At 36.7% G+C, this 18628-nt stretch overlaps 1 protein-coding gene across 3 annotated transcripts; it reads right to left on the bottom strand.

Annotated features, from left to right (window-relative positions):
- Window positions 1-1218: 1218 nt before the first annotated feature.
- LOC131931791 (uncharacterized) lies at window positions 1219-16797 on the bottom strand. Of its 3 annotated transcripts, none has more exons than XM_059288643.1 (3): window positions 16753-16797; window positions 4591-4813; window positions 1219-3316 (listed from the first exon to the last, which is right to left on the bottom strand). In XM_059288643.1, exon 3 carries the CDS (start codon window positions 3245-3247, stop codon window positions 1781-1783), a length of 1467 nt encoding a protein of 488 aa, XP_059144626.1. In that variant the 5' UTR covers window positions 3248-3316; window positions 4591-4813; window positions 16753-16797; the 3' UTR covers window positions 1219-1780. The 3 variants fall into 3 exon arrangements, with proteins under 3 accessions (XP_059144626.1, XP_059144625.1, XP_059144627.1); XM_059288642.1 differs by lacking the exon at window positions 16753-16797 and adding an exon at window positions 7085-7200; XM_059288644.1 differs by lacking the exon at window positions 16753-16797 and adding an exon at window positions 7085-7200 and having other exon boundaries at window positions 4591-4808.
- Between the last annotated feature and the right edge of the window lie 1831 nt (window positions 16798-18628).

Genomic DNA, 18628 nt, shown 5'->3' with positions numbered 1-18628 from the left:
CTCATTAGTAAGATTTTACACCAATGACATTGTGTTACCTAATCTCATTAGTAAGATTTTACACCAATGACATTGTGCTACCTAATCTCATTAGTAAGATTTAACACCAGTGACATTGTGCTACCTAATCTCATTAGTAAGATTTTACACCAATGACATTGTGTTACCTAATCTCATTAGTAAGATTTTACACCAATGACAATGTGCTACCTAATCTCATTAGTAAGATTTTACACCAATGACATTGTGTTACCTAATCTCATTAGTTAGATTTTACACCAATGACATTGTGTTACCTAATCTCATTAGTAAGATTTTACACCAATGACAATGTGCTACCTAATCTCATTAGTAAGATTTTACACCAATGACATTGTGCTACCTAATCTCATTAGTAAGATTTTACACCAATGACATTGCGCTACTTAATCTCATTAGTAAGATTTTACACCAATGACATTGTGCTACTTAATCTCATATCCCTTGTTAAAATTCCTACCTTTGTTATCTAGACAAACTACTATGTCATAGAGAATGTTGCTAATTCAAAGGGCTAACACAACTTTGCAATGATGGTGTAAAAAATTATACTGTATGGTATGGAATGTTTTGAATGAACTGTGTGTCACATAAAATCCGCCCCAAGGGAAACGAATTTATGAGCGAAAAACAAACATCCTTGCTCCCCCTACTATTTAATTCACTTGCTGTCGTGACCAACTGCTATTTAGATCTATATCAGGTGAACAATGTGTCATCAAGACAGTTTCCTGGACGTTACCATGCCGGATAAAAACGTGAAGATTAGATGAACTTAATCCGTGTGTTCCTTGTTTCATGAACATGAGGACAATAGATATCAAATGTATCGTTTTTACAGTAAATGTCAACTGCCATTCATTATTCTGGATTTACTCGCATCGAGATGTTGGACTATTTTTAAAACCATATAATTAATTGCTCTAAATATTTTGTTTGTGTTCAAGTTTAGCTGCTGTACATCCCTGCATGAACCAACATCATGAGTGTTATCATTACGTAACGACTTATGATTATCTACCCTTCCGGCTCTTACGTAAGATAACGAACTCCATTTTCATCGAAAGTTGCACCGCAATAATTATGGATACAAACCCAATTTAAATTACACTTAATCATAGAACACAAGACACACACATTTTTGATCGTCTAAACAAAGAAATAAATACAAACCCGGGCGAACTTATAGATACTCACATTTATTATTTATTTTAATACTCACTGATGAACATTCACAAAAATAGAAACAAATAGTATTAAAACCAAACAATTTAATTCGCTTAATAATTGGAGACCAAGGTCTTACTGCCGATTTTGTTATATTGCAGTATACATTGCAGACGCAAAGACCCAATTGCCTTTTTAAAGAAAAAGTATCGCATAACAATCGGTCACCTTAGTAAAGGCAGATAACTCCATAAAAAGCAAATGTTAAAGAAATTTTTATAATTTCACAAGATTAGGAATTTAAACTGATATAATACATACAATTCTAAAACTTACAAAAAATATGAAAATTATAATTTATGAATTATGTTATGATATCAAATTATCATATTAACATAGAATGCTTATTTAAATTACATCACCTTTAATTTTGTTTATTGTGCAAATTATTTTAATAAGGTAGTAACGAATTGTTAGGGGATGTTTTCTCGAGCAAACTTTGTGCAGTGGAATTTTAACAATCGCTGAAATAGATTTGGAATCCGAATGTGATATTGTTTTAAAGCACTTTTTGTTAAAGAACTGGCACCTTTTTCAAGATCGGCCTTTGTGGGGGGCCGTCGGAGGCGCCGTAGGAGTAGGAGCGGGGTCGGATGCTGGTCAGAAAAACGCTGGTACTCAAAGACGAGCCCTTCTCCTCGTCGGCCCAGCGAACGTGGTTGTGCTCCAGGATGCTGGAGCCGTCGGTGGAGCTGGGGGTGCGGGGCAGGAGTCTCCGGGGACGGGTCGTGTGAGACTCGCTGGCAGACCGCTGTCTCAAGACTGGGCTGAAGCTGTCGTCCATGTTGTCCAGCACACCTGAGCTGAGGGAGTCAAGGTCGTTGGACTTCACGTGCATTGGACAGTCCGGTGAGTGAATGTCTTTCGACGCTTTATGGAAAGATCCTTGTGAGTTTTGTTTAGAAAATACGGGCGATTTTGATGAATTCATGTAGATGTCTCTCTGCTTGGTCGAATTAAGGCTTGGGGATATTGATTTGTGGTGACCGACTGGAGATAGGATCGATGATCGCATCATTGATCCGGATTTCAAGTAGCTGGGCCTGGCCGAGAGCTTGCCGTTTGACCAGCTGTGGCTCCGCTGTCGCATGGCCTCGTGTGAGCTGAAGATGGACCCCGAGTCGAGGCTCGATGTCCTACCCGAGGGTGAGTTGTTCCGCCTGGTCAGCAGCCGGTGGGGCGACACGTCACAGTTACTGGTGGCGCGAGCACGGCCCGAGCCGAACACGCGGGACAGCTTGATGTGGCCGGAGCTGTCCACGCTGGGAGACAGCCGGCTGCTCGTTGAGCTGTGGTCAAGCGGGGAGAGAGACATGCGCTTGTCCGTGCCGGTTTTAGAGTTACCGTTCGCAATGTGTTTATCCGTGGAGTTGAGTTTATCGGTTAATTGATTGCACGTGCAGACGAGGGAGGGTAACGCGCTGATGTCACAGAAATTATCGTCCTGTGAGCGGTTTTTCAGCAGCCGTCCTTTACGGCCGTTTTTTATCGGATCAGCCGGACAGCCGTCTGCGACGCTATGCCAGTCTCGGCGGTCATAGAAATTACTGGAACAACTGGTGCCCATGTTATCTAGTTCTGGTAACTTAACAACGTCTTCCGCCTCCCTGGATTTGATTTTGTAGCTTGAACGATCTAGCGGCAGATGAGACAGCAATACATCTTGTGCCGACTCGTCTAACGCCGTGTCTCTAATTGTGAATAATCTCCTTCCAAACTGGCAGGTACAGACGGTGCCACGTGAGTTGTTGTTGCTGTCGTGCACACGTTTTATTCCAGGCTCATTATCCTCATGACATGTCCGGCCCTCGCCATTTTGAGACTCTTGACTCGCGTCACATCCGGTGGAGACTTCACATGTCGTGTCGGTGTGGTGCTCGGTGTAAATCTCATCAAGGACTTTATGGAACTCGCTAGAACCGTCTGGGCAGGCTTTCAGGCGATTGGTGCGCTGTTGGCAGTTGGTGGAGCAGCAGTTCATGGCATGAGCGATGACGTAATGGCCAGATTCGCTAAGACATGACTTCTACGGACCAACTTGAGTCACAGCCTGTAAAGAAAATACACTCACATTAACCATATGTCGCATATATGTTTATAATATATATATATATATATATATATATATATATATATATATATATATATATATATATATTAACCATATATCCATACATTAACCATATGTCGCATATATGTTTATAATATATATATATATATATATATATATATATATATATATATATATATATATATATATATATATATATATATATATATATATATATATATATGTAGATATGTATGTGTGTGTGTGTGAATGTTTATGTGTGCGCGTGTGTTTATATAAACAAAACCACGAACATTCTAGAAACCGTTAAGCAACTTTTGATTGCATTAAATAAACACATTTAAAAATGCGATTTTGAAGCTACATTCCCTAGTTATCTGTCTTCCTCAGAAGTCTATCACAAGCTTTTCTTTCTTACGTGGATGCAGTTTTGTGTTGACGAGGATTTACTTTGATCTTGTCAACGTAATGAGTTCTGCATCTATTCATCACACAGCTCGTTCAATGCGAACGCTTTGATCTATCTTTAATGCCACGTCGATTGTGGCGTTGTTCCGACCCCAAGAAAACATGTCTTGTGTATTTGGCTGCTTCAGTCTGGCTCACTGCATTTAATTCTCTATACTCCACAAGACGATTGTCAAGGTGTATTGCAGATAGTGGCGAATGGGTTTTTTCCTATTGACCTATTATTTACATTGCTTTTGTGGAGAGTTTCTTCATATCTCAAATGTCAGCTGCTTGTCTAAATAGCCAAACGTCGTTGTTTGTAGAAAAAATAATCATATCCCTTTATTATATATTTTCTCTATTGACAGCCAATGTCAATCATCACAATTATAGTGCATGAACCCATTTTATAAAATATGCGGTTTCCTCTCTTACCAATGTAAGCTTTCAAAACTTATTTTAATGACTTTTGAGCCGTTGAAGCGAATTTGATTATGGTTAGTTTTTGTTGAAATGTTGGCAGCAAAAAACATTGATAACAGAATAAGGCTGTGGTCGTCATTTACCTTAATGGCTAAAATAAAATTATTGATGCATTATCATACATGGAATGAGCATAGCTAAGACTCCAAACAGAAACTTATGTTTCAAATTTCTTATTAGAGTGAGATAAGTCTTTAAAATGTGTTATTTACGTTTCGTATACAAAATGGATTATTTATAAAATCTAGAGTTAAAATTTATGTTTACTGTGATCAATGTTTGGCTAAAAGAAGTCGAAACATTTCAGACAACTCTATTACCTTCTAGGTTTTACTTGCTGTAAGTTGTCTCTACTTTGTGTACTGAGAGACCAATTGGTAACTTCCGTGTTTCGCTTGTTTAGTATTTTCACTGAGTGGTAGAAATTGTCAGGCAGACGGATTTAGCTTTACAACATCTGTTTTCTGCTTGTGATTTAGTGTATCATCTTATTGATTTTATACAGCGTTTTAGTTCACTGATGCCATCAAACGTCATTCTGTTCTGGAATAAAATGAAATTTAATTCAATTAATATGGCAATAATAGAAATGTTCTAGAAATAATTTCGGCAGTTCACAAACATTCAACTTAAAAAATAATTACACAACAATGTATTCAAAAGAATACAAGCTTTTCTTAACCTCTTACATACGAGAACTACTCCTACATCCAGGGAAATCTTTAAAATACATTTTTACACCAAGTGTATACAGGATATTCAATAAAGCAGTCACAACTTCAAAAGTTATTCAATATATCGCCGATTATCTTATATTTTCGCGTGCTTTCATGTGTCCCATTGACACACCAATTCTGACTGCAGTGTCTTAAAAGATATAGCTCTGTCTGAATCGATTGTTGTTATTAATTAACGGGAGGGGAGTTAAGGTAATGTTTGCTGAAAGAGATTTTAATTGAGCACTTAAGGATGTGCCGAGACCACTTAATGAAGCTAATATCGTTGTTGATTTATCAACTTGATTCTCCACAAATTAAATCGTTAAGCAACAACACACACAACAGTGCACAGTGTAGCACAAAACACACCAACGCCCACACCAACACAGATCAGCAGCTACACACGCACACATATCAACGCCTACACTAACACAGATCAACAGTAACACGCACACAAATCAACGCCTACACCAAACATACTATTTGAACCTTCCACGTAGGCACAACAGAACCGTTTTTATAGATTGCCAAAAATCTCAAGCAAGAGATCTCAAGTTTCTTCCCTGGCTCATTGACGTCACCCACGTCTGTAATTTGAAATCGGTCATTTCAACACAAGCTGTTCGCCTACGATTATGTTTTCAACACGAAATGTACTACTCACCAAGTGCAATTTATCAGACAAGAATGTTTTCCGTGGTTTAAGATTCTACGTAGAAAAATATGTAATTTTTGTAAGCTTTCCCACTTAGTGTTGTATTTCAGCTATATATTTTCCATTTTAAAAGTTCGTTTTTTTCTGTTTACTTAGTATATTTCTTCGAGTTTTTTTAAAACTTACTTTCTCAATACATTTTCCACGCAAAATATTTTTATTACAATTTTATTTTCTAATAGAATTGTTTGGCTCAGGTTCAGTCTGTATCTAAGATAATATTTAATAATTGATTTAGAAAGAAACGTATAATCATTTATAAACAGTGCACTAAAATTATTCGACATTAATTTAAAAATCATGCTGAAGCTAAACAAGTATGATAAAATTAATCGTAATAGACGTTTTAAATTAACATATAGAAATGGTAATACCGACGTAAAAAAATTTGCTGTCGTTGAATTAACGTTGAACAAGAATGGACTTAAATTTTCCTATACGTTCTGTTTAAGGAAGTTTACATACACATTGAGATTTAAATTAAATGCATAATAAACAAAATGTCCATAATTTGGTATAGCTTTTTTTCTCAGAATATCACATACTCACACAATGAAAAGCCGCGCATAAAAAAATTCGTAGACGCGAAGCATCACAAAAATTCATAAACATATCGATTTTGTACGCAGGATTTGAGGCCGGTCTATCCTGGCAAATTAATTGTTTGTGAGACGTGATGCCTAATCATCCGTACCCAATCAGCGGGGAAACCCCACGTTAAAGGACTCCCTCCTGAATTGGGGGCAACAAAGTCAATACAGCGAGCATGCGCACTGAGGTCTCAGCCAACGACTTCCGGTTATCAGAGTAATATAAAGAAAACGTTGCGTCGTGTGGCATTGATCTGGTGTAGGAAGACATGACGACGAATTGCCCGAGATCTGGGCCACCATATATCAGCGTGTGATAAGAACAGACTGACGCTGTTGTTGACAGTGGCGTGGGCAGGGGGGGGGGGGGGGTCATAACCCCCCATAGACCCCTCGGTATATAGAAAAAGTATGAGGGGGGGGGGTGCAAATCGAAAGTTTGAGGGGTGGGTGCAAATCGAAAGTTTGTCCCCGGGTAAAAATTGGAACCCCCCCCCCCTTGAGACGATCCTGGCTACGCCACTGGTTGTTGATGCTGGCAAAGGCGGGGAATGTTATTCTAACGGGTGATGAACGGGTTCATTCACTTCAAAACATCTTCAGTGGCATGGTGAAAACTAGTCAACAATTTGACACAATTAAATTTTAAAATTTGTTTTTAAAAATTAAAAAAATTAAAACTGAACAAAATGTTGGATTGGATAAAGCGAATATGATTTTGTAGTGCTACACATTATGCACTTAATTTAACATCAAAGCCATCAGCAGGTAGGTTAAGCGATACACTTACATCTACAGCTGTATTCTGTTTCCGTCCAGCCAGGGGCCATAGTTTATAATAAGGACGCATGACCTCATGGAGTTTCTATCAGATACAGCCCGCCACTCTAACAGGATTTCTCCGTCTAGACACTTGTTAAAGACATTTATCCGTCTTCATATGACCCGTGCTAAGTGTGACCGTTCTGGTCAGTGTTTCTTCCAGACTTTTTTCTCCGGGGGGGGGGGGGGGCGGTAGACTTTCTTCTAGGGTGCAGACACTGTTAAAAGTATATATTTTCTATCTAAATTATATAAATTTCATTTCGTTCGGGGGGGGGGGGGGGGGCGGTAGAATTTTTCCGGGGGCTTTGCCCCCCCCCCCCCCCCCCCCGAAGAGATGCCTAGGAGAAACTCTGGTTCTGGTGAGACACAGGTGGTTGTTGGTGCTATAGTAACATGATAAATGTCGGCCTGGTACTTAAGTCATGACTCTCGTTATATGATAAATGTCGGTCTGGTACTTAAGTCATGACTCTCGTTATATGATAAATGTCAGTCTGGTACTTAAGTCATGACTCTCGTTATATGATAAATGTCGGCCTGGTACTTAAGTCATGACTCTCGTTATATGATAAATGTCGGCCTGGTACTTAAGTCATGACTCTCGTTATATGATAAATGTCGGCCTGGTACTTAAGTCATGACTCTCGTTATATGATAAATGTCGGCCTGGTACTTAAGTCATGACTCTCGTTATATGATAAATGTCGGTCTGGTACTTAAGTCATGACTCTCGTTATATGATAAATGTCAGTCTGGTACATAAGTCATGACTCTCGTTACATGATCAACCAAATATCAGGTCTTAATTCTCGCCATACGAATAGCATAATTTTATTCACAATCAGTGTCGACGTCAGGTTATTTAGCGCCCTAGGCAAAACTTATTAAAACGCCCCCTTTCAAACACATTAATTACTAAAACATATGTATAAGAAAACAATTAATTGAAAGTGACATATTAATTTAATATCAATTGCATAAACGTTATAAATCAAATTTTACTTGCCTCTCAAAAGTTTGTACTAATTCCCTCAACTCCAGTTTGCACGCCTAATCACATTTTATTGACATTGTCCACGAGTCTACTTTGTACTTTACGACCTAGCGCCCCCCCCCCCCTCACTCCCTTAGAAAATTTTAAGTGTCCCCCCCCCCCACTCCGGGGGGAAAAAGTCTGTAAAAAACACTGAAAAAAAGTTGTTGTAGTGATGGGCTCTCTGCAGTCCTCCTAAGGTGAGTTCCAAAACGGAACTTATCTGTTTTAAGCTTGACTGTCTTTAGTTATAATTATAAGTGTGATTATGTCACGATTTATTTTTATTTTTTTTTTAAAAAAAAAGGTTCCAGCCTAACATTGTTATATATGAATCCTTTCGGAGATGGTTAAAAATATGAAAAGACAATTAATTAGATGTTTAATTTACGACTGTGTCTACTAACATTAAGTATTGCTATCTTAGTAAGCTAGAGATGTATTTGTTTTTCAACTTGGTAATGCTAAAAAAACCTAACAAACTATTTTGTTTAGAACTTCTGCTCTATATAATTGTTACAATAGCAAATAATAACTTTAAGTTGTATTTATAGGTAAGGGGTGAGCCTAAGATGCAGGAATTTGATATGAATGTAAAGTTACGCAAAGAATTATCTCCCATTTGAAAATCAAAATACCAAAATTTTATTCAAGGGAAATAACTTTCACAAGAATGGCTAAATTAACCAAGTGTAACTAAGACATGCTAAAAAACACAATTAAAAGCTCTAAATTTCTTTACGTAATAATTATAAAATATCTTTTATATTTGCTATGTAAATTTGTAAAAACAATATATGTTACTTTCTGAATACTTAACTGTAGGTTTTGTTTGAAAATCTAAAAACGGTAGCTTAATTATAACATACTTATATTGAATATTGATGACATACTCTCAACCCTATTTCATTCATGTTAGATTTAAACAAAATTTTGGATTCCCTAATAAAGGGACGTTTTTCACAACGTCAAACACGGGTAACTGTTTTAGACATTGCTACAATTATTGATTAAAATATATAAAAATTTATTATTTGAATAAAAACGTGTACAGTTAGTTATAAATTCCATCCTATTTAATATTACATATTAATACTTAAAGAGTGGTAATATAGACTTCACTGGACCTACTACAAAACTTTAACAGTCAATATAATTGGATACCTTAATACCACAAAAATCAATCGCCCGAACTCCAGAACTACGACACTTCATCGCCTGTATTCTCATTTCTCTATTACCTATCAGATTCCACTAGATCTTCAACTACAAACAGCCGAATAAAAAATTATGACACTTTAACACTTCGATACTTTAAACCTACGAAACCATATTAGCAACAGCCTTCCGCCGTTACTCTCAAATCTAAACTATTCATCAAAATTTACCAAACAGTACAATACTTTGAACACCCCGATACACTAGGACAGATTTATAATTCAAAGTCAGATAAAACGAGACTTACAAGCCCTATTAAAATTAGATAACCGTTTGAAATTTTCGAAATTGAAATTACGCACTTATTTAATCGTTCTCTACATCACTTGTATGACACCAAATTAAAATAAACCCGGACTGATCTCCCCTAAACGATCTCGAATATTCTAATATAAAACACTACGGTGGATGGCAACTCGGGATACAGAAAATATTTTAAATTTATTTTTAATTACTTAAACTTTAAAAAATAGAATAGAATCTCTTAGAAAAAAGAATTGCACAACAAGTGAACGCCAAATAAAATGTGTATAATAGTGCGGAATATTATTAGCAGTTTATGACTTAACACGCGTTTTTTGAGAAATCGGAAATAGCCTAAATCACTACTTCCGGTCAACGGAAGTTACTCAAAATTTTATAGAAGGCAGAGAATTAGATCTTTTATTCATATGTGAAATTTCATTTATCTATCTGAAATAGTAATCAATAAATTTAGGCTTATGTAGACCTAATTTTGGGGAGGAGTGCAAAATTGATAGTTCGTCATGGGTGCCGAAATAAATCGCTACTCGTTTATAAAAGTTGTTAATTATTACATACTTTTTGATAATAGCGATTAAACGTTTTGCGCCCCCCCCCCTAGAGATGACACCCTAGGCGACCGACTAGTTCGCCTTAAAGGTAGCGTCGGCCCTGGTCACAATTCTCAGCAAATGAACATCGCCATGTGAGTAACTAATCAAGCTACACGAACAAAGAATGCTGGTCACAATACTAGCTCCCCCATCCCCATAAGTAGAAGTACTGCGATATTTCAAGCTTAACTCCTCCAGTGAATCAGATTTTCTTCCAGACATCTCTTTTTTACCGCCCCCCCCCCCCCCCCCCCCCCGAACGAAATGAAATTTATATAATTTATATAGAAAATATATGCTTTTAACAGTGTCCGCCCCCCCCCCCCCCGAAGAAAGTCTACCGCCCCCCCCCCCACCCGAAAATTTCAAGTGCCCCCCCCCCGGAGAAAAAAGTCTGGAAGAAACACTGCCAGTGATACGGTATTGCAGGCGTCCACATCCGTTGCTCAGTAAAGCGGATTTCTTACCGTTGCTCAATAAAGCATTGAGCGGGTGTCTTTAAATAGTTCCTACACCAATTTTAGAAATTAGAAACAAAATCGTCAAAGCTGAAAGCGAGCTTAAGTTTATTTTTAGAAAACTTTTTCAATAAGTGAAATGGCTTATTTAACATTAAGCAAGTATGAATACGCATTTAAAGAATCACAAAATCGATGCATAGTGCTATGTATTGTGTAAGAGATACAAGAATTGACAAACTGTGTTCGTATTTTAAGTAGAACCTTTTTCTATTAAACACGTATACACTTTCAAATCATGTGCTTATTGTTGTGATCATTTCTTCCTCAATCACACACACACACACACACACACACACACACACACACACACACACATACACACACTGTCTCTCTCACAGACACCCATCCAGCCGTACATACACACACACACACTGTCTCTCCTACACACACAAACTCACTCACACATACAAATCCACACCCTCAGCGGTACTGTAGAACATGTTTTCTTCCAGACATTCCCATTAGCTGCCTGCCTCCCACTATCAATAACAATGAAAACGTCCACAGGCCAGGCAGATGGCCATTTTATTTCTAAGAGCTGACGCCCAATTCCCCAGCCGTACATAGGTTAGCACTCCGTGCCACTCGCGGGCCATATGGCCGTCCTTGTAATTTGCTGGCCACTTCCTGTTACCATGACTTTATGTTGCTAATTTTAGATGTACTGTTCTTAAACATAAATGTACTTTTTTATATAAATAACCAACTGCAGCGTAAATCATATTTATAGGAGCTATTTATTTTATTTTAACTCATTCGTTTTCTAAAATTAGGTAATATAAATAATCCAGGAAATGTTTTTTTTTTCTAAGATCTTCACCAATTTTACCGTACGTGTTTTTATATGAGTAGAATTTAGTTTCTACTTAGATTAATAAACTCCTGTCAAAGTAATCGATTCTGAAGAAACATATTTTGACTATATCTAACGATGAAAGGAATATGTAGCGTGTAGCCAGAGAATGTATTGAGTCTTAATAAGAAAGTGGTAGCCAGATGCTTAATGCTATTTTTTCCACAAATAGTTTCTTACAGATTTTACTTAAATAATGAGGGATAACAAGTATTCTCACTGTTTTTACATCAAGCTACGTTTTGAAAATCGATATGGATTTAGAGAAGTTGAAAGTAGATTAAATACATTTTATACACTTGCTTATAATTGCAAAATAACAAAATTACAAGAAGACAGATGAAAAAAATAGATCCGAGGTCGAAGATTAACAGAACATTTAAATGTAAAACCAAAAAAAAAAATCATCCTTGAAAATGTTTTTTCTTTGCCAATCCAAAAAAAAAAAATAGTTTTTAACATTTTTTCCCCAAATGGCAATTCAAAAATTGCATTTTTAATCTGACAAAGTGTGTGGTTGTGGGGCTGATCTGACAAAGTGTGTGGTTGTGGGGATGCATGTGACACCCGAATCTGTGTGGGTGAGCCTTAAATGCGTGCAGATGTACAGCATGTCATCTCCCAACGACATCCGGTCTGTCGTCTGCCCGTGTTGGCTTCACTTTCCTACACCCGACAACTGGCGCGCAGAATAAGAGCAACAAACACTTGAAGCAAACAAAATGGCGGTTGATTCTCTTTAGGTAATGATGTAGTCTTAAGTTACAGACCAGGGGAAACTCAATGCCTACGGGAGATTACTGAAATATATTAAATTTGACATAGTTGAGTGATGAAACTTTCTTAAATATATATCCCCAAATGTTATGTGTTCTCATATTATAAATTGTTTTCGTACAGTAAAATAGAACACTTATAAAGTTTGTCGTCTCTATTTTAAACAGTACAGAACTGGAAGGGAAAGGCATCAAGGACGGAAATAAACATATACAGTCACATGGGAAAGGTATAATAGATCTGCATAAACACTCAGAGACACATGGGAAAGGCACCAGAAATGGGTGTAAAAACTTGGAAACATTAAAAATATATCGATGGGCATAAACGTTCACACAAAATAACCCATCCCAGATCAACCCCAGAACCTATTAAAGGAAATTGATAATTTTCAGCTGTTTCATAGCTAATAGCATTAACACCTTCTTTAAAAGTGTTAACAGGAAATAACTTTGCTATAAGTAAAACAATATTAAATGGTAATGCGATGCTGTAAAACGATTGTAGCTTTCTACAGCAATAGTATGTATCATAAATCACCTCAATTTTTTAAACCAAACAAAAGCAAATCTGCTAATTTACTTCAATCTAAAATAGTAATATGAAAAAAAAAATAACTAACTTGAAATCGTCTTGATTTTTTTTAACAAAATATAATAATTTGCTAATTTACATCCATCTAATATGAGAAAAAAGTTAACTAATTTTGACAATTAATGTCTAGAAAAAGTAAAAAAAAATTACATTGCTTTGTATTGATGGATTAAAATCGTTAGAAATATAAGACGTATGGAAAGTAATCGAGTTTATGTGATTATTCAACTCATTCTAAAAAGATGAATTCAAATGTATTAATTGTAAAATAAAACACAACAACGAAAAAAAAAAAAAACTACAACTGCCATGACTGTTCAATTGCCCGTGACACACAGACCTGAACTACGTCATTATGCACACCCTAATGCAGCCCTAACGAGCTGGAAATTTCCAGAAAACAGGACACAGCTAGTCGCTGCCTTAGGCGACTGTACTGAAATTGCAAGCCGTAGTTTCGTATCTAATAGCAGAGGTAAACACGTTTTCATAATAAGAGATGCGATCTGAGAAATAAAAATAGCTCGGTGTTTAGGCGGGAAACATTTCTGGTGGCGCCTGCTGGAGAGGGAAAGGTCAGGGTCTAAAAAAGACAACATTTGACACAGGAGGCTGCGAGTGGGATACGGTGTTCGCTGGCTGACGTCATTAGCATTCAGCGAGATCTCGCGTTACCGAGCGAGAAATGGATGAACTTCTCGCGGTAACCACATTTAGATGTACAGCAAATTTCCATTGTGTGACTTATGACTTTTGCTGCTAGGATTGGCTTAATAGATATTTCTTTTAGACTTTGTCTTATGAAGCCGATGATTATATTTGGCGTTACCGAAAATAACCACGATAGAGTGTGTTATGTGATCCAATGGTAATTTTATACACTCGGTGTCATATGTTATAGACGACTATGCTCTTTGCTAAGACTGGTGTTGGGAAATATAACCTTTAACTTTCCTGTTGAAATATTCAGTGTATATTCAACGTGGGGGATTATACGAAATGATGGCAATACACTGGGTGAACAATTACTTTCTTTATATAGATGGCCATATATTAGCAGAGTGTACAAAACTCATCAAGTGTTGCATTTCATATTTGAAAATTAATATCAATTTAACACACGTTTTAAATGTTGTTTAAATAAAGCAGTTAAAAAAAAATTACCATACTTGACAATAATTTATTGTACACATTGTTTGAAAAAAGTATCTTCTTTAGCACAAAAAAATACAAATAAATTGTGATTGTTTTTAGACCGTGATAAAAATTCGATGATAGAGCAAGACATGTCAGATATATGTGAGGACGAAAGTTCTCTTGATCAACTACACAATAATCAGTAACATACAGTAAACGTAGACAAAATCTACACCAAACCTACATCAAAATATAAGAAAAATAAATCAAGCCAAAATCAAGCCTAAATGAAACCTAAATTAAACCTAAATCAAAATTACCTTAAACATAAATCTAACCTATTCCAAACTTACCCAAAAATAACAAAAATCCTTCACCAAACCTATACTAAGCTTACACCAAACATGCACTAAAATTATACAAAACCTACATCAAGCCAACATCAAGCATGTTACCTAGAAACACCTTTCTAGACACCACTACACTCATTTTATGATTTCATGATTATTCAATCTTAGTTCTTATTTGTAATCCCACCCCCACCCCCCCCTAAAAAAAAATAAAATAAAATAAATCCAAAATAACGAAGTGGTTGTTGCAATGTTTAAGAGAAAAGAAAACAATACAGCAATATCGAACTGATCAAACTTAACTAAACAAATAAACTAAACATTGTCTCTAATTCCCATCGCAAGCACCGACCATAAATTTTGTGCAACAACATGTTTTAATGTTTATTTTTATTTTTGATGATTCAGCCTTGAAACTCTCATTAGAAAATTATTTCTTCTTTTACAGTTTCAGCAGTTTTTTTTCGACCTGATGTTAATAAGTGCAGGCCTGGAAAATGTTATCTCTGGTGGACTGGGCTAATTGTGTTTAGGATTCCAGAACACTTAGACCAGACGTGAGATTTTTAATACTAGAAGGTTCTAAGGTCAGGAACTATTTCGAAATTTGTAGGGATGGGATCGGTTATGTTAGCGACTGTGGGAGGGTGGGGATCGGTTATGTTAGCGACTGTGGCAGGGTGGGGATCGGTTGTGTTAGCGACTGTAGGAGGGTGGGGATCGGTTGTGTTAGCGACTGTAGGAGGGTGGGGATCGGTTGTGTTAGCGACTGTAGGAGGGTGGGGATCGGTTATGTTAGCGACTGTAGGAGGGGTGGGGGATCGTTGTGTTAGCGACTAGGGGAGGGTGGGGATCGGTTGTGTTAGCGACTGTGGGAGGGTGGGGATCGGTTGTGTTAGCGACTAGAGGAGGGTGGGGATCGGTTATGTTAGCGACTGTGGGAGGGTGGGGATCGGTTATGTTAGCGACTAGGGGAGGGTGGGGATCGGTTGTGTTAGCGACTAGGGGGTTGGTGGGATATTTACGAAATGTACATAAACCGCAGTTATATTATACATATTTGCCATCATCGTTAAAACAATATTTATAGAACCAAAACCATAATTTAGTGAACTTGGTCAGGTGACTGGGATCATAAATCGTAACTGGTTTGGCCACATATACTCGGTATACAAGAGAACAGACAAACTGCTGTATGCCATGCGTCAAGTTAGACAAGATCTATTGAACGCGATCCCGTCCTTTGTGTAACCCACATTTTATATCACGTGTCTCAATTATTTATTCGTAGCTATATTTTTTCTCAACGAAATGAGGAGTTACATTACATGCAGTAGAAATATGGCTAATTTGTTATGGTTGGTAATGCTTTTAATACCATTTGGGGTAGTGCTAGTTACAAGCAGTAAAGAGGACGTTAGCATATATATCTATACATCTATATTTATCTTTCTCTCTCTCCATATATATATTGTCTTCTTCTTAATCCTCGTCATTCCCATATATATATATATATATATATATATATATATATATATATATATATATATATATATATATATATTTATATGTGGTTAGAAAGGTATAAATGTGTGCGAGGCATGAAACGACATTACGCAAAGCAACGGATATTTCAACTAACACAAGCTAAAGATTTCTAGTTAGTTCAGGGAGTTGAACGTTTGATTCATCTTGCCCTATTATCACTACACTCCTACATTTTGACAAAGGATACCGGGTCTAATATTGCTCATTATAATGTGATACTTATATAATTAGAAACAAGAGAAGGCAGTTATTTTACCGAAAATATGAACTCAATGAGTAATTTAAGAATGATTTTTATATAGTATTGATTTTTGAATTACGATATCGTAAAAAAAGAATGAGTAAAGAAAAATGCATGTTTTCTTTTTAAAATCTTTTGAATTAGAATAAATATAATTAGAAATGTATGTTGTGTCTTACAATACATGACTGAAACTGTTGGCTTCAGAAAAGCTCATCTATCGTTACGGGACTGTTTTCTATTTTCGCATGATACAACTACATTAGATTCGTTAACTAACGAATTAAACAGACTGCGAGCTAATGAGCTTACGAACAACTCACCCGTGACAACAAAGTCACGTGCCAGTATGAACGAACCGGAAGTCCAGGTTCCTGCCCTACTGACCTACTGACCTCATCCAGCATGTCAGCTTTAACCATTGATAAAGAGTGCGTGCTGTGATGTCACACTGCTCGATATAACCCCCCCCCCCCCGTCTAATCTGTAGCAGATATTACTCACCATAATGACCCGACTCCCTTGAATCAATCCCGTGTTAACTCTCCAGCAACCAGATGGTCAGAGTGAGGTCAGATAAGGACATACTGGCAGCCAGTTTCTATAGAATGTCAGGAGACTGGCGACCATTTGCTGGCTGCGGAAACGGACGGCGGTTTACCATACAGTTGTAAATGAGTGTAATTTACGATTATGTAACATGTTGTAGTAGAGGAAACTGTTTAAGATTATAAAACATGTTGTAAAGAAGGCTATTTAAGATTATGTAACATGTTGTAAAGGACGAAGATTTACACATTTGTCGGATTTTGTAAAGGAAATTTTCCTACGACAACATTGGCTATTGTAAAGGATGGCGATTTACCACTGTGTCCAATGTAGTCTTCGATGTCGATGTAAAACTATGTCGAATGTTGTAAATGACGTACACCACAGTGTTGGTTGTTATAAAGGACGTAACACACAGTGTTGGATATTGTAAATGGCTTACAACGTGTTGGAAGTTGTAAATGACGTACAACATGTTGGATGTTGTAAATGATGTACAACGTGTTGGAAGTTGTAAACGACGTACAATGTGTTGGATGTTGTAAATGATGTACAACGTGTTGGAAGTTGTAAACGACGTACAACGTGTTGGATGTTGTAAATGATGTACAACGTGTTGGAAGTTGTAAACGACGTACAACGTGTTGGATGTTGTAAATGATGTACAACGTGTTGGAAGTTGTAAACGACGTACAACGTGTTGGATGTTGTAAAGGACTTTCAACGTGTTGAATGTTGTAAATGACGTACAACTTGTTGGATGTTGTAAAGGATATACAAAGTATTGGATGTTGTAGACGAGGTACAACTCACCGTGTTGGATATTGTAAAGGATATGTCCAGCTAACATTAGCCGCCTATATTTTCTGTTTGCAGACATAGAAAATAAGGCGACAATCTTGATAAAATACAACACTTTCAATCAGTTGTTTGTTAAATCAATACATAATATTCACTTAAGCCAATCGACTCAGAGAAAGATACAAATAAAATCAAGTAGGAAATATATTTTAGAAGCAATTTTATTAATTAATTTTCCCGGCCCACCGTAATTACCTGAATAAACACTGTCTTAGAAATATAACACATGTTAACGACCAATCAGATTCGGCATTGAAAAGACACTCGGTATACTCATGGTCAAGCACGCGATATTTCCACAGATCACGACACGGGGTAATTATTCTCCTTAATTAACCTGACATACTTCCAAGTGATTGCACCATCGCATGGATGCCAGCATCACATCATTGATTCTGTTTACCTGCACCATCCTACTAATTTAGGACGTCGTCAATTATATAGATTATCTTTTCTGAAGCGTGGGATTAACTCATTGATCTGTAAAGACTAGCTACATACGATGTCTCGAAACAAAATTGTGTCAGTCTCTGTTTTATAAGGTTCCGATTCGTAATAAACATTCTTTACTTTCATTTAAATCGAATTCAGGCAAATGCAAATAAAACTCTATTTAAAAAAAAAAAAAAAAATTCGACTGGAGTCAGTAATCTCCTAGGCAATATAGCTATATTGCAAGCAATTCTTACATAATACGCCACCGTGAGAAAATATATTGCTTCATCCAAAACCGACATATAATTTCAAAAATATGATTCCATACCACAATATTCTATTTATTTTCATTCAAATATAAAATAAAACCACAAAGTTAAAGTTTTATCAATAATACAAGCCGGTGTATGCATGAACATTGGCAAGGAATGAACAATACCGGATGTTAGAGTGCCAGAAAGTCATGAATGAACCCCCTCTGGCGGCTAGACTCTATCCAATTGATTTCTTCCTTCAATCTTCTTAATGGGAAAAG

Source organism: Physella acuta, unplaced genomic scaffold (assembly GCF_028476545.2).
Source record: "Physella acuta isolate Inbredline_101_S28 unplaced genomic scaffold, ASM2847654v3 ptg002033l, whole genome shotgun sequence".
Classification (NCBI taxonomy): Eukaryota; Metazoa; Mollusca; class Gastropoda; family Physidae; genus Physella; species Physella acuta.
The sequence above is the reverse complement of the archived record's forward strand: the minus strand, read 5'-3'. Positions and strand labels throughout refer to the sequence as shown.